General features: G+C 43.9%; 1 protein-coding gene across 2 annotated transcripts in view; it reads left to right on the forward strand.

The window, feature by feature from the left end:
• Positions 1 to 12,577: 12,577 nt before the first annotated feature.
• The window catches only part of TSHZ2 (teashirt zinc finger homeobox 2), a 509,991-nt gene continuing 504,945 nt past the window's right edge, over positions 12,578 to 17,623 (forward strand). For both annotated transcript variants that reach the window (XM_003932591.4, XM_010343129.3), the window contains exon 1: positions 12,578 to 13,587. In XM_003932591.4, the coding sequence (XP_003932640.1) occupies positions 13,548 to 13,587 (40 nt within the window). In that variant the 5' untranslated portion in view covers positions 12,578 to 13,547. The remainder of the gene's footprint in view (positions 13,588 to 17,623) is intronic.

Here is a 17,623-nt window from a genome sequence, read left to right on the forward strand (position 1 = left end):
CCTGTAATCTCAGCACTTTGGGAGGCCAAGGCGGGTGGATCACCTGAGGTCAGGAGTTCAAGACCAGCCTGGTCAACATGGCGAAACTCCGTCTCCACTGAAAATACAAAAATTAGCCAGATGTGGTGGTGGATGCCTGTAGTCCCAGCTACTCAAGAGGCTGAGGAGGAAGAATCACTTGAACCCAGGAGGCAAAGTTTGTGATAAGCCGAGATTGCACCACTGCACTCCAGCCTGGGCGACAGAATGAGACTCCATCTTAATAAGTAAATAAGTAAATAAATAAATAAATAAATAAATAAATAAATAAAACAACTGGAAACATTCAGGAGGGTTTGAATCCAGGCTTCCCGATTTGCTATCTCCATAACCTTGGGTAAGTTTACCTAACCTTCCTGTGCCTCAGTTTCCTCATACGTAAAATGGGGACAACAAAAGCACTTTACTTTATCAAAAACTGGCTTCCTGGCTGGGTGCAGTGGCTCAGGCCTGCAACTGAAATAGGCATGGAACTTTCAGAGGCTAAGGCAGATGGATCACTTGAGATCAGGAATTTAAGACCAACCTGACCAACATGGTGAAATCCTGTCTATACAAAAGAAAAAAATACAAAAAAAAAAAAAAAAAAAAAATAGCCAGGTGTGGTGGCACACACCTGTGGTCCCAGCCACTTGGGAGGCTGAGGCAGGAGAATTGCTTGAACCCGGGAGCTAGTGGTTGCAGTGAGCCAGGGTCATGCCACTGCCCTCCGGCCTGAGCGATGAAGTGAGGCCCTGTCTCAAAAATCTAACAAACAAACAACAACAAAAACTGGTTTAAGGATTAAGGAGTTCATATTGTAAAGGGCTTAGAACAGTGCTTCATAGCAAGTGCTTTGTAAATGCCAGTTGCTATCATGACCATGACCATCATTTGCCTGTCTTTCCCTCAATGTTTAAGCTCCCTAAGAGCCATGCAGGTGCTTTCTTTTCTGCCACACCCCCAACACCCAGTCATGCACCTGGCATGGAGCAGGAGCCTAAAGACAATGGGTCCGCCTGTAGAGGGAAGAGGTCGCTAGCGGGAACTCTTTGCAGCAGGAACTCTCTGCCTCAGTGGCTTGAACTTGTACTCTGCTGTCTGTACTTTCTGCCTGAGGACGCCAGCTTCCCTGATTACTGTTGTAAACTGGCACCCTTGCCAATGTAGGGGATTAAGCCAAAGTGAATTGTATCCCTCGGTTCAGATTAGATTGGACCTCTGATATATCTGAAAATACTCTGTAAACAGCAATCAACAAATGCTTATAAAATAATGAAAAAACTAAGAATTCGGAAGTGCTTTCTATGAATCAAGTACAATGCTCAGTATTTTATGTTTACTCATGTGATCCTCTCTCTGCTGGTAATAGTCAGTGATCTAATTATCCCCATTTCACAGATGGGAAAACTGAAGCCCGGAGAGGTTAAACAATTTGCCTGAGGTCTCAGTAAATGGTGATTTGTTTTTTTAAGTGCTGCTCTCTCCAATTCCAAACCCAAACTTACCTTTTGTCCTGATGTCTACCTGATCGGTCCACAGTGATCATACGTCCTAAGATTTCTGGGACAATCCTAATGTGAAACCTTCTGCCCCCACTTTATGCTTAACACACTCATCAATGTCAGACCACATGTCTTTTATTTTGTTCAAAAGTTCAAACTGGCCGGGCGTGGTGGTTCATGCACTTTGGGAGGCTGAGGTGGGCAGATCATGAGGTCAGGAGTTTGAGATCAGTGTGGTAAACATAGTGAAACCCTATCTCTACTAAAAATACAAAAAAATAGCCAGGTGTGGTGGTGTGTATCTGTAATCCCAGCTACTCAGGAGGCTGAGACAGGAGAATCACGTGAACCCGAGAGGCAGAGGTTGCAGTGAGCTGAGATCGCACCACTGTACTCCAGTCTGGCTACAGTGCAAGACTTGGAGGAAAAGAAAAAAAAAAAAAAGCTCAAACTATGATGGTAATGAGAGCTCTGTGGTCCTACTAGAGATACAACAGGGAAAACGAAAGAGGCCCCTACTCCTAAGGGAGCTTACTTGTAAGGAAAGTAAAGATCGACCAAATCAGGGAATACAAAAGACTTATAAGCAAGTGCAAAATACGGACTACAAACAATAGGTCTGGACAGGACAGAGCAACTAAAAGAGGCGTGGAACTAAGCTTTCAAAATTGCTGTGCACTTGATAGGTATGTATTGAAGGTCACTGTGTGCCTGGCATTATGCCAAAAAGTAGAGGTACTGCAGGAATAGGACGCTCTTGATCCTTATCCTCAGGAAGCTCAGAATGTAGGGGATTCTCCAGCAGACGTTTGCTCGTTGCCCATTTCTTCACACACCAACTCAACTAGGAACTGCCAGTACCCGTCTCTTTTGCCTCCAGGGAAGGCCAGAAGAGGCCCTTACCCAATGGCTGGCAGGAGTGGGTGGATAAATACCCCAGCTCCCTCACCCTTGAGGAGAGACATCTCGGAAGTGCAGAATCTACACTACCTCCTAGCATTCCCAGCAGGATTAAGCTCCAGCAGCCCACAGTGATAACTTGCTTGTTAACACATCTATACCAGCCACTTTTTCTTTCCTTACTCACTTTCCTCTCCTCTCCTGGAGTTTTCTGGAATCAAATTCCAAACAAACTACTTGCATGCAAATCTTTATCTCAGAGTCTGCTTCCTGGGGACATAAAAGCAAGACACAAGCCTCCTAGAAGAACAGTTTTACAACAGTCCTAGACTGTTCAACAATGTTAAGCCCATGGATTCCTTAGCCTCCTGGGAGTGCCCAGCAATGGTTAAAGAAAACAGGCAAGCTGTATTCTTGGGCAAAAGCAGCCTTCAAGACAAGACACTTTGACATAATCCTAGTAAGCAGGGGTAGAATCTCATGAAATTTTAAGGACAATAGGATGCTTAATGCCTAATCATAGTAGATAAGACATGCTCTGGATAAGACAGAAAGGTGTTCTCAGAGAGAATTATATCATTCTCTATTTGCTTCTGAAAGTTGAGGGGCACCTTTGGGCACACAGTTCTAATGAGTCCAGGAAGTAGAGCTTGATGCACAGTTCAGATGGCAGAAAATATACCAGAGCCCAGAACTTAAAGGCTGCTCATCACATGGTTTCCAGGCTACTCCCGTCCTTACATTCACTTAATGTCTTCCTGTGGTTAATGAAGTTGAGCAATGGATTACTGGGCCATCGACTTGGTTTGGATTCTTCAGCAGCAGCAAACACTGTCACCGACTGTAAGTAGCCGACTCCAAGGGAGAAATGTGATATATGCTAAATCTAACAGCTCCCCTGGCCCCGATCTGCCCACTCAGCAATCATTCCCTTTAAAATATACATAATGCTTAATTGCTGTGGCAAAATTCTACACCTAACCAAATCAAAATAGTTTTAAAAAACGAGAGCCTAGTAACTTTTGGGGGATTTATTCTTAGAAGCAAGCTTGCCGATGCCCAGGCGTTCCCGAACTTTCTTGTCATCAACCTTACCCGTTTTTAGAAAGGAAATTTGCACCCAGTTGAATAAGACATATTTTCTCCTGTGCTGCTTGTAAGTAAATGAACTGCACTGATCAATAGCTGGATGAATAAAATTCAAACTCAACATGATGACTGGCCTCCTGAGTGGTCTTTCCCAGGCCATCTCTCTTGCCTCATTTCTGCTTCCCCCTCCCTAGCTGGTTCTCTTGATCACGGTTCTAACAGTTGCATCTTTGTATTCCTGAAGCTCATCTCTTCCAGTTTCAGGGCTGGGATCCTGATTGCCTGGTTTCAGATCTCAGTTTAATTGTCACCTCCTCCCAGAGCCTTTCCTCCGAACCCCAACCTAGCGCAGGCTCTGCCCCACCCCCGTACTCTCAATACCCTGCTTTATTTTCTCCCTGTCACTCTCCAGGATCTGGGACTTCCCCTTGTTTTTCTCTCGCCACCAACAAGATGGTGGGGTTTCCTGGGGGAATCGAAAATAACCAGAGATTGCTACCTTGAAGTTTTCACAAAATACTTGCCAGGAAGAGGGATATCTCGAATGAGTTAAGTGACATAAGAGGAAGGCATGAATTATATCCTCAAGGGCAACGTTCTATGGTACACTCGCTCTCAAACTTGGCTGCACATTGGAATCTCCTGGGAGCTTTAAAAAATACTGACAACTGGATCCCACCCCCACAGACTGATGTAATGGGTCTGGGGTAAGGCCTGGGCACTGGGATTTTTTTAAATCACCCCAGCTGGCTGAAATATGTTTGAGAGCACTGCCTGTTACCCTTGAAGCATTATGTGCATATACAGAAGTACACAAATTCAAAGTGTGCCGCTGAATTAATGTTCTCTGATTGAACGCACTGGAGTAACCAGCACCCTGGTTAAGAGCAATCCCCACCTCTCAGAAGCCTCCTTATACCCACTCTCCAAAGTAGCCATCACTCTGACATGCAAACATAAATTAGTTCTCTCGGCTTGGGTACTTACGTAATTGGGATCCTAGTCTACCTTGAGACTCTTTGTTTTGAAAAGATATTTGGACTAGAGAAGTGTGAATCTCAAAAGATCCACCCAGGAAGGCTTTCTGGAAGAGGTGATATTTAAGAGAGAATCTGAAGGAGGCAATAGACAAGAGGAAAAGGAGAAACAGGAGGGAAGTTGGTGAGGGGAGGATAGCAACAATTGAGAAAGAAGCAGGAAGGCTAAAATGTTATCTCCATATCTAATGAAAACCCTGCTGGAGCTCAGCACAGTGACTCACACAGTAATCGCAGCACCTTGGGAAGCTCGGGTGGGAGGATTGCTTGAGCCAAGGAGTTTGAGACTAGCCTGGGTAACACAGAGAGACACTGTCTCTACAAAAAAGAAAAGAAAAAAAAAACTAATCAAGTGTGGCAGCTCGAACCTGATATCCATGCTACTAGGGATGCTGAGGACTGAGTGAGCCCAGGAGCTTCAGGCTGCAGTGAGCTATGATTGAGCCATTGAACTCCAGCCTGGGCAACAGAGCAAACAAGATCTTGTCTTTAAACATAAAAGAAAAGAAAACCCTACTGGGCCACAGGTATTTTAAAAATACCTTCCTTGCAGGTATGCTCAGCTTCAGGTTCAGTTGTTCAAGAGATCTTTTGTGAAATGGAGTTTCACTCTTGTTGCCCAGTCTGGAGTGCAACGGCAGGAATCTCGGCTCACTACAACCTCTGCCTTTGGGGTTTAAGTGAATCTCTTATCTTAGCCTCTCGAATAGCTGGAATTACAGGCATGTGCTACCGTGTCCTGCTAAGTTTTTGTATTTTTAATAGAGACAAGGTTTTTCCATGTTGGTCAGGCTGGTGTCGAACTCTCGACCTCAGGTGATCTGCCCACCTCAGCCTCCCAAAGTGCTGGGATTACAGGCATGAGCCACTGTATCCAGCCTGTTCCACAGGTTTTTAATGAACACCAATAGGGTGCTGGACTTGGGGATGTAAATGTGAATTTGGGAAAACAGACCGGAAACTCACAAATAGGTGAAGAAAATACAGAGAAAGAGTGGGACAGACAGGGCAGGTAACAAAGGCACGTTTAAGTTTAGAGTGAAGAGGAAAGATAGATCTGCGGGAGGAATATTGTCCAAGGAAAGCATAAGGGTAAATGTCCTGAAACCTGTACAGGAGGCACTCTGGTGACTGAGACATTCTCCCTGTGCTCAACTGTCTCAAGGCTACCCCAAAGCCTAGTAATTAGAGCACCACCCTGCACAGGGTAGGCGCTTGGCAAATATTTGTTTAATTGCATCAGCTGTAAAACAGGCAAACTAACAACAACAATAAATTCATACGTTGTGTGCTTTGATGGGGGGATTGATAGGCTTCTACAGTGCGATTAGAAGACTTGAGTAAATCCAAGAACAAATGATCTGTTCCTTGCATGCAAGAAACTCTGCAAACTGATTCATTTGTTACAAAATTCAACTCTTGTACAGAAAAATTTCCTATGCCTAGTACCTTATCAGAATCACCTGGGAGATTTAAGATGTTCAGATTTTTCTGACACCACCCTGGAATCTACTTTAGTAAGTCTGGGGTGGGGCCTGGACTTCTTTATCTTAAAAAAAAAAAAAAAAAAAAAAAAAAAAAAAAAATTCCCCAGGTGATTCTGGTGTTCAGCCAGTATGGGAACCACTGTTTTGGAAGATAGGATTGAGTCATTTCAATCAGTTCATGCCCTTACACATCCCAAAGCTGGAGTGTTGGATCTGAGGAAGCAAAGTTCCCTGGAGACTTAAACATAGCATTACTCCAAGACACCAGCCCTTATAAGAAGTTTCCCAAAGTGCCAGAGTCTGTGGTTTAGCACAATATTTTGCTGACTCTAGCAAAGCCAACACCATCTTTTTCACATTTTGCCATTTCCACATCACACCTGACTCGCTTTTTACTCTCTATTGTTCCTTAAATATACTTATTTTTAAAATGCCACTAAATGTGTTTAAACTTTAGATTGCTCTTATACAAGGAGAGCAGGATCTTTCACTCAAATAGAAGGGAACTCTAAATCGAAAGCACTGAAAACTAAATTTTTGTGTGTATTTCTTTTTTTTTTCTTCAAGTTCCCGATACACTTGCAGAATGTGCAGGTTTGTTACATAGATATACATGTGCCATGGCAGTTTGCTGTACCTATCAACCAATCATCTAGGTTTTAAGCCCCTCATGCATAACGTATTTGTCCTAATGCTCTCCTTCCCCTTGCCCCCCCATCCCCTTACAGGCCCCCGTGTGTGATGCTCCCCTCCCTGTGTCATGTGTTCCCACTGTGCAACTCCCATTTATGAGCGAGAACATGCAGTATTTGGTTTTCCGTTCCTGTGTTAGTTTACTGAGAATGATGGCTTCCAGCTTAATCCATGTCCCTGCAAAGGACAAGAACTCATCATTTTTTATGGCTGCATAGTATTTCATGGTATATATGTGCCACATTTTAATTATTCAATCTATCATTGATGGTCATTTGAGTTGGTTCCAAGTCTTTGCTATTGTAAATAGTGCTGCAATAAATATATGTGCACATGTGTCTTTATAGTAGAGTGATTTATAATCCTTTGGGTATATACCCAGTAATGGGATTGCTGATTCTAGGTCCCAAAGGAATCACCACACTGTCTTCCACAATGGTTGATCTAATTTACATTCCCACCAGCAGTGTAAAAGCATTCCTACTTGTCCACAGCCTTGCTGGCATCTGTTGTTTCTTGACATTTTAGTCATCGCCATTCTGGCATAAGGTGGTATCTCATTGTGGTTTTGATTTGCATTTCTCTAATGATCAGTGATGATGAACTTTTTTCCATGTTCTTGAAAACCATTTTTAAAAGTCTAGCTAGATACTCTAGCCCCTCCCAAGCTTCTGAGCCTAAGATCTGTGTTATCTTGGTTGAGAAATAGAAGTTAGCAAGTATTAGGTATAAAAGAGACACTAGCACAAAATGGAGATTTTGTCAGAGTGAAAGAGAATTCAAAGGGAATAACTTTCTCACTATGTGATTCAATGTTATTTAACATCTTGTCTACGGCATGGGTACCATTGTGTTATGCATCCCACTGGTGTAAGCCAAAATCTTTGTGGAAAGCTAAGCTAACTATTAGTACCAGTAGGAAAAAAATACAAATTAATAAAAGAACACTTCGGAAATGTGGATCCAACAATATGTTGGTAGCCAGCCAGAAAGTAAGTATTGCAGAATTGTTACAAGTCCCCCACGTTATATAACCAGCTATTGAAAACCAGGAGAGAGTAGATGCAGAATTCTGAGAATATTGGATGGAACCTTAGGGAAATTTTGTCATCCAAAGTCATCTGCTCCTGCCCATTTCCCTCCTGATTCTCTCCAATGCTGGACTCAGCTTCCTAATTCTTCTTTTTTAGTTCCCAGTCTTTTGGATGTTATTATAACATCAAAAGCTTTTGGAATGTGAGGATCCTACCTTTGCATTCCAGTATCTGCTGTGCTTGGGTAAGGCCCGCTAGACCTCACAAGCACAGTAGATGTCTGTGAAATAACTGGCTAGATGTAATGCAAGCACCACACAGCAGGCATGGGGCTTCCGCGGAGCATGGCGGCTTCATGGTGAGGTTGCTGCAGCCTCAGTCTTCTTCTGTTTAGGCCTCCTGATCTTATAAGCCCAGTAACCCCAGATCCTAGAACTGTGGTTCCTTGACTGCAGGGCTGTGGGGTTTTACCCAATAGGCTATGGTCCCTAGCACAGCGCTTTGGAAAAGTGGATTGGGTAATTAGAATTAATGCCTTTTTTGTTGACATTGCCAACTATGAAACTGAGTTTTTTCTGCCTCAGTTGCCTAAGGGGTAGGCTAGGACTGGGTGGGGTTGGTCATGGGTGGAGGCCTTCTGGGTGATTTAGGGCAGGTGAGTTAACAACTTGAACCACACATGTGAGGTGGAGAAATGCATGGGGATGTTAAAAACGATTAAACGGCACTTTGCAAACAATGACAACACCACTTTGGGGCTGACAAGTAGGATGGGGAAAGTTGAGTGTCGTATAACCCAAAGAACTGTTAAGAAAAATATTTATGGAACTAGTCAGACCTGGTAGTTCCCCATAAGTAAGGCAAAGGTGGCAGGTGGGTGGGTTGTAGTGGGAGGTGTCCCAGATCAGACCAGGTGGGCCTTGCTGAGGTGGCGGGGCAGGGGCGATCATGGTGGGTGGAGTATTGAGGAGTGGCCGCAGGTGAAATCCCATCAAGACGGTCACCATTACAATGTCACTTCTTGAACCCTAAAGTTATATTAATATCTAAGCCTGAGTTGGCTTTATAGTTAACAATATTGAGTATGTCTGATTCCAAAAGAACAAAGGTTTTGGGGGCAAATGTTCTCTAATTGGTGTGAGCAAAAGGCTCACTTGTAGGGGTGGCTAGGTTGCATGTTTGAAATGCAGATTTCTAAGGCTTCATCCGGAACTTTCTGATTTAGACAATCTAGGGTAGTGATGCTGAGCCAAGGGCGATTTTGTCCCTCAGGGGACATTCGGCAATATCTGGAAATGAGTTTTCATTGCCGCAACAAAAGCCTGGGATGCTCCTAAACATCCTACATTGAACAGGACCGCCCTTTCTAACAAATAATTGTCAGACCCTCAATGTCAGTAGGGCTTGGGTTAGAAAATCTTGTTCTAGGGCCAGAGCCAGGTATGTGCATCTTAACAGGGGCCTCAGGAGATTTTAATGCAGGAAGCAAAAGCTTTACACAATGTCTGTCTTTTTGATACAAGGGCTTCAATATCAGAGTTCCCTTCTTGCCCACCCTTTTGTCATATTTAGGACTCAGCTTTGACTTACCTTGAAGCCCCGTCTGGTAAGCATCCTTCCTTTCACAAAGTTCAGGGTAATTGCCCCTTCTAAGAACACCTTCATCACACTTATAACCAACTGATCTTCAACAAAGCATATAAAAACATAAGTTGGGGAAAGGACACTCTATTCCAGTGGTCCCCAATGTTTTTGGCACCAGAGACCAGTTTCATGGAAGACGGGTTTTCCACGGATCAGGGCGGGGTGGATGGTGTGGGGATAAAACTGTTTGACCTCAGGTCATTAGGCATTAGATTCTCGTAAGGAGTGTGCAGCCTAGGTCTCTTGCATTCACGGTACACTACACAGTTGGAGCTCCCATGAGAATCCAATGCCCCTCCTGATCTGACAAGAGGTGGAGCTCTGGCTGTAATGCTTGCTCACCTGCTGTTCACCTCCTGCTGTGCCACCTGGTTCCCAACAGACCACAGACAGGTACTAGTCCATGGCTCAGGGGTTCAGGACCCCTGCCCTATTCAATAAATGGTGCTGGGAAAATTGGATAGCCACATGTAGAAGAATGAAACTATCTCTGTTTCTGACCATATGCAAAAATTAACTCAAGATATATTAAAGAGTTTAAATATAAGACCTGACACCATAAATATTGTAGAAGAATACCTAGGAAAAATTTTTCTGGACATAGGCTTAGGCAAAGAATTTATGACTAAGCCCTCAAAAGCAAATGCAGCAAAAACAAAAATAAATAAACGGGACCCAATTAAACTAAAAACTTCTACACAGCAAAAGAAACAATCATCAGAGTAAACAGACAGAATTGGTGAAAATATTTGCAAACTACACATCTGACAAAGGACTAATATTGAGAATCTACAAGGAACTCAAACACATCAACAAGAAAAAAATAATAATCTCATTAAAAAGTGGACAAATGACATGAATAGACATTTCTCAAAAGAAGATAGACAAATGGCCAACAAACATAATGAAAAAATGCACAACATCAATAATCATCAGGTAAACACGAATTAAAACTGCAGTAATATATCACTGTACCCTAGCCAGAATGGCCATTATCAAAAAGTCAAGAACAACAGATATTGGTGTGGATGTGGGGAAAAGGGAACTCTTATACACTGTTGGTGGGAATGTAAATTAGTGCAACCTCTATGGAAAACAGTACGGAGATTTCTTAAGGAACTAAAAGTAGATCTACCATTTGATCCAGCAATCCCACCACCGGGTATCTACCCAAAGGAAAAGAAGTCATTATGTCAAAAAGACATCTGCACGTGTGTATTTATTGCAGCACAACTGCAAAGATATGAAATCAACGTAAGTGCCCATCAACTAATGAGTGTATAAAGCAAATGTGGTGTGTGCGTGTATGTGTGTGTGTATACACACAAATGTACATATATATATACATATAAATACACTATGGAATACTACTCAGCCATAGAAAAGAACAAAACAATGTCTTTTGCAGCAACTTGGGTAGAGCTGAAGGCCATTATTCTAGGTAAAGTAACTCAGGAATTGAAAACCAAATACTGCATATTGTTGTTTATAAGTAGAAGCTAACGCATGGGTCCACAAAGGCATACAGAGAGGTATCGTAGGCGTTGGCAACTCGGAAGGGAGGAGGATGGGAAGGGAGTGAGGAATGAAAAACTACCTGTTGGGTGCAATGTACACTACTCATGCGATGGGTGCACTAAAATCCCAGACTTCACTGCGCAATTCGTCCATGTAACCAAAAACCACTTTAACCCCTAAAGCTATTGAAATTAAAAGAAAGAAAGCAGGAAGGAAGGGAAGGGAAAAAAGGAAGGAAGGAAGGAGAAAGAGAAGGAAAGAAGGAGAAAGAGAGAGAAAGAAAAAGAAAGAAAGAAAAAGAGAAAGACGTCTAGTCCCAGCCTGCATTAAATGCCCTCAATTGCTTTTCCCTCTCACTAGAAGGAGCACTCCTTGAGGGCAGGGTCTAGGTTCATCCTGTTCACAGACCTGTCCCCAACACCTCAAAAGGTGCCTGGCCGATAGCAGAACTCAATAATCACATGCTCACTTCAATCTCTCTGCACTCAAATGCCATCTCCTACATTGAATCTAGAGCTACGCACCCCCTTAGACACTATTACAGTACTCAGTTTAACATCTTTATGGAGCGAGTCACTCAAAGTATCCTGTTTATTTGTTTGCTTCCTTTTCATTCACTCAACAAATATTTTAGTGGGCACTTACCATATGTCTTATGCTTTGCCAACACTTAGGGATACAACAGAACAAAGAGGCAAAAATTATTCCTCCCATTGGAGCTTACATTCAAGACGGGAACTCGTACAGTAAACAAAATAGAAAACCGTCTATAACCTGTGCGACACTGATCAGCTCGCTGGGGAATAATGAAGTGGAGAAATGGGACAGGGAGTGTGTGTGTGTGTGTGTGTGTGTGTGTGTGTGTGTGTGTGTGATATTTTAAGTGAGGTAGACCTCTAGGAGAAGGAGAATGTAAGCAAAGACTGGATAGCTGGGGCCACTTGTCTGCGCTCCCCCATTAGAATGTAAATACCAACAGGGCCACCACTTTCCCTTTCTATGTGGCCTCTGTGTCTCCAGAATAGGCACATAGTAGGTGCTCAACAAATACTCTTCAAAGGAAACAAAAAGAGGAATATTATACCGTAAAGTAGGCAGAAGGGAGATTTTTATTTTTATGACCACCCATTGATTAGCGAGAAGGTGGGAGGAACAGGGGCACTAAACTGAAGCGGGTGTGGGGAGGACATTCTGAGGCATCAGGTTAAGACTTAGAGGATGCAGGTCCTCACCACATAAGGTCCCCTCCCCCCTTTCCCCGCCCCGAACAAACCTAAGTTCTCCCTCTCCCAATATTGTGCATGGTACTTGCTGCTCAGCCAACCTGGCCCCTGAACCTCCCTCCCAGCCTCCCAGCTTCAGAGTTCAGACATCATCACCCGGCCTCCTTTTTTTCTCTCCCGCACCCCCTTCCCTCCTCACCTCTTTTCCCCCCGCCTCCGCCCCTTCCTCCTCCCGGAGGGGTGTCCCCGCGCCCGGTGGGCACGCCCTCACCCCGGCGGAGCCCGGGCGCACGGAGGGGCCTGGGCCGGCGCGCCCGGGCCCCCGCCCCCAACCCCTCTCCCCGGCGGGACGCTGTCCCTTTAATAGGCTCCCGCTGCCTGGCGCTCTGCGGCTGGGGAGTAAATTTCTCCCTGTCATCAGGTCGCGGGGAGAGGAGGAGGAGGAGGAGTTTGTTAATGTTCAGTTTGTTCAGCGGGATCGATGTTTGCTGGCATCGCCTCGCCCTGTCTTGTGTGTGCGAGGGTGTGTGTGTGTGTTTGTGTGTGTGTGTGCCTATGTGGGGGGTGTGAGTGTGTGTGTGCGAGGAAGCGGGGGTGCGTGCGCGTGTGAGTGCGTGTGTGAGTGTGTCTGTGTGTGTGTCTGTGTGTGTGTGCGTGTGTGAGTGAGTGGATTCCAGATTTTCTGTCTTTCCAAAACCCGCTCCTGTCCTCTCGCATATCACTCACAGACGGGGATCTGACAGCAGCCACAAACCTACAGTGAGTGATCGCTCTCCCCCCGGCACGAATCCGCCATAGAGATCATCGAGGAGGAGGAGGAGGAGGAAGAGAAGAAGGAGGAGGTGGAGGAGGAGGTGGAGGAGGAGGAGGAGGAGGGAAAGAGGAGAAGGAAGAAGAAGAAAAAGAAGAAGAAACCCACTACCTTCCCAGGATTGCCTTTTTTTTCCTTATCTTTACGCGCGAGTGTGCGTGAGGCGCGTGTGCGCCCCTCGTCCCTTCCATCCGAACCCGATCTTGGATGTTTAATAAAGAAATCAAGTGTCTCAACAGTCACCAAAAAAAAACGCAAAAACAAAACAAAAAAAAAAATCCAAAAGCAAAAACAAAAAGAGAGAGAGAGGAAAAAAAAAATCCAAAACAAACAAACAAACAAGGCAGAACCAACCTCTACTTGAAAGCAGCCGGCACAAGCCACCCGTGTCTGCCACCCAGAGAGGGGGGTCTCTGGCCCGTGCTGGAGGAGTTGCAGGGGGGATCGTCAGGGGGACAGAGGCCGAGTGACGTCCTAGGAGCCACCGGGCAAGAGGCGGAGGAGACCCAGAGAGGCCAGAGAGACAGCGGGCCCCGGCGCGCGGCTCGGGGCTGGGGCGCCAGAAGTGGGACTGGAGCGAAGTAGAGGATGCCGAGGAGAAAACAGCAGGCACCCAAGCGGGCGGCAGGTAAGAGAAACGGCTCTGCTTCGGGGCTGCCCTGCGCGCCGCGCTCCTCGCCCGCCCTCTTTGCCCCTGGGTGCCCGGGGGCACCACCCACTTAAGCTTTCGGGGGAGTTTGCGCCGGGTGCCCCTCTAGTAACCCGTCCTCTCTCGCGCCTTCTCTGGTCTCCCAATTCCTCCCCTTCCAAGCTCCGGTTGGGTTGGGGGGAGCTATCCCACCAAGCCTTTCCTCCTTAAACTTTTTTTCCTCCACACTCTACCCCTCCCCTAACTTTCTCCCAGTCTATTTCTTGCCTCTCGGGCCATAGTCGGGTTGAGGATTTGGGGTGCGGAGTAGGGAGACAGCCCCTCCACCTCCGCATCCCTCAGTGTGGTCAGCGCCAGTGGCTTCTGGCCTCCAGGGACAGCGTCTCCTCTCACTGGGGCTTGGGCGCTGAAGGGTGAGGCATACCCAACACCCGGGCTGCACGCAGGCTTTGGGGCAAGCAATAGGAGTTTAGCGTTCATCACCAAGGTGGACAAAATGCCCCAGGAAAAGGGTGAATCTTTGCGTATGCTGTTCAAAAGGATCCATATTGGGAAATCTAATTAACAATTTCCCTACTTTTAATAAAGTGGGGAAGGTAGTAAATGCCCCATAGAAATTTAAACAGCTCCGGATTTTCTTTGCCCAGAGAGTTGCAAACTTTGTGAAATGATTTGTACCATAAGAACTATCCCATCTGAACCCTTTCTTATTCCTCCACAAACAAGATAGGAACAGGTTAATGGATCAGTACAATAGACCTAAGGTGTTTTTTTTTTCCCCCCTTTGGGTTGCTTAATTGCTTTTTTAATAGTATGCTGGGGTTTTGTTTCTCGGAAGTGTAATATGAAAGTTCATTTTTCTTCTGCCAGACCCACCCACTGAAAAATCAGCTTTCCACTTGATTGCTAGTTTTGATTTGACATTTGATTGATCACCTGTCATCTCGCTGCCTTTGATCTATTCATTCTTGATATATATCAATAAATCACTCACCATGGTAACTCAGAGTGCCAGTGACGCAAACCTTGCCCTCTATATTCAGAGCCAGACATGCACAATTATTATCTTGTTTGACTTTTAATGTGGACGTTTTTATTTCTTTGTGTCCTTTAGTTGAATCAGGGCTTTCGCAAAAAGCTTGTTTAATTGTTTTTTTCTTCTCTCTCTGTCTTTGCCCTCTTGATTTAGGCAGCATTAGGTAAGGCTGCTCTTCTGCAGACGCACCTCCGAATTTCATTCTGTTCCAGCTCTAGCAAAACATAGGGAGAAGTTTGGTGGAACACTTTCATAAACTTTACAAAGTCACCCTTAGAACAAATCCAAAGCTAGTTAGAAATCTGAAGAGAGTGGGTCCCTTGTCTGAATGTGCCAAATGACCACGCTCATCCTCCTTCCTCGCCTGATTCAAGCCCAAATAGCAATATAGGTGTTTTGAAATATCCACAATTATTATTCCTTCTGAGCACAGAATTGCTTCCCTAACTATTTGTAAGTTGGTTCGAGTGTCATGTGGAAGTATTGATACAGTGTGGATTCATATTTTCCGATTGTTTCCCTAAAAGCAAAATAATTAAAATATTTTTAGTGACATATATATTTGGAACTTGCCTCATCAGTGAAGTTTTCTTTTTTTGACTCTGGTCACTTTCTATAAAAACAATGTCTCTTTCCTACCTTTGTCTCTTTCTGCATTTAACTCACTTATTTCCTAAAACTTAGGCTGCTTTGCAATCTGACAGCGTGTGGATGTGTGCAATGGCCTTTGAGACCCAGGAAGAGCGAGACTGCTGCATCTAGTTCTGGCAACATAAGTTTAAGTGTAACTACATTATTAGAGATAACGTTCTTATTGTTGTTCCAAAAGAGAACCCTGGGCTACAGTCCAGCAAGAATTGATACTGCCCTGAAAATTACTCTTTTTTTTTCTCCTTGTTGTTCCGGTAAAGACTATCAACAACTAGGCAGTAATTTAAATTACCAGAATGACTGGACATGTCTCCTTTAGTAAGCTCATTACAAAAAGTGCATTGCTCAGAATTGCTCAACTTTGATTATAATTATCCTCTGATCGATAAGGATCCAGGTGTACGTAACATAATGCTGTATCACATTATTTAAATTAGATTCTTTTCATTAAGCTGTATCTGTTGGTGCTGGCTAGTTTATTGGTATGTGTGTAGGGGGGGTGTGTGTTAGAAACTTGCAACTATAGTTTCAGTTTTCTGGCCCGTTATATTCCTACTGTCTTTGTATGTTTGTTTTGTATCATTCTTATTATTTTCACCAGAAGAAGTGGAAACCCTTTTTAAGCTGAAAAAGGATAATTCATTTCGTACACAGTGAGGGCCGTCTTACCTTGTTTATTTGCTCAAATATTAATAAAGGAGATAGATTTTCATGCAGTGCTTCTTCCGTTCATCTGAGGTCATCAATGCCCTACTCTATTTCAGCTGAAGTGGTTATTCACAAGTAAAGTTAGCCACTATGGGGTTCTGTAGCTAGTTAACATCCAGGAAAGGGGAAAAGGTGACTTCTAAGATTATGACCATACTAACTTTTATCACTGCTTAAAATTAAACACAATGCACAACTGTAAGTAATTACACCCAAGGACTGATGTTGAAAGCTTGATTTCTAGCTTGATTAATGAATAATGGGAGATAGAAAAAGCCTGTGAGTGGATCAGAGCTGAGGCTCTCCGGAGTGCTCTTTTTCCCAAGAACTGTTCCAGGCAATTTGATTCCTTTGTATCATTAGTTTTAAGTTCTATGTTTCAAGGAATCAATTACAGAACTTTCTACTAAAGCAGGTATCTAAATAGAATAAACAGAATGATATTGTAAGCGATGAAGAATTTTAGTCTTTATTTGTTATAGTCCTCCCCCTTCAGGGGGAAGGGATGTGAGGGGACAATTCTCTTTAAGGAAACAGCTAAATCAGAGTATCTTCCTCTGAAATGTCATTCTTCCTGGCTTTCTTAAGCTATGCTATTCCACCATACTATTACTTAGGGCAAGAAAAAAAAGTTGAGAAAGCAGCCTACCATACCCCAGGGGTTTGTGTTGTGTGTGCTTGCTTGCTTTCTTAGATGTATATTTCACTCACCATTAAAACGCATTCACTATTACCTGAAAATATTGCAGGATTCAGTACCAGCATTTTTCTCCTGTATGCATTTGAGGGAAGATACAGAAAATAGCAGGAAAGTAAAATAAAGCAGAATGGGGTTTTGATTTGTTCGCATTTTGCAGGATGCAGCGTGGTTAAAAATGTAAGACTGTAGACTTACAGTCTAACTCTTGATTCTCTACAGCCTATCTCAGTCTCTGTGTGCACACATGTATAATGGTATTTTATTTCACCATCCTGAACTGTTTTTATATTAATGACAGTCAATTGCAATAGAATACAAAGTCTTTTGTGAGCACATCTTATGAATATATAATATGTATGGAAGTTATAAGATTCGGCCCCTGCCCACCCAAAGCGATTAGATGTTTCCTTCTTGCTGACTCTCAGAGGCTTTCCGATCAACCAGATCTGAGGAGAGTTTTGCAAGAAAGAACAGCTCCCTCAATTTATTTTGTTTATTTAATATGGAGATGAATAATGCAGATTTTGTTTTCATGAATGTCCTTGTGTGGCAGTAAACATTAGACTATTAGCAATCATTACTTAAAAGTTGCAATTTGCACCTTAATAGCACAGGTTATTTACATGGGAAACAGTCAGCAGGGACAACTCTGAACACTGCAACAGAGCAGAAATGACCTCGGAGATCTCTTTTCCCCCTCACGATAGTGGCGACTCTGAAATAATGGGTGAGGTCTCAGAAATCTCAACCAACAGAATGGAGGGAGGAGGCAGATAGCTCAGGGTGAAGTTTAACTTTAATTTACTGTCTAATGGGTCAGGATTCAAGAGACTAGGAATCAGGTAGATTTGGGACCCTGGCTCTCTCACTTTGTTTAAATATCCTTCAGAAAGACAAGTTCCCATCTTGAACACTTAAAT

The sequence above is a fragment of the Saimiri boliviensis genome, chromosome 9 (assembly GCF_048565385.1).
Source record: "Saimiri boliviensis isolate mSaiBol1 chromosome 9, mSaiBol1.pri, whole genome shotgun sequence".
NCBI classification, from domain to species: domain Eukaryota; kingdom Metazoa; phylum Chordata; class Mammalia; order Primates; family Cebidae; genus Saimiri; species Saimiri boliviensis.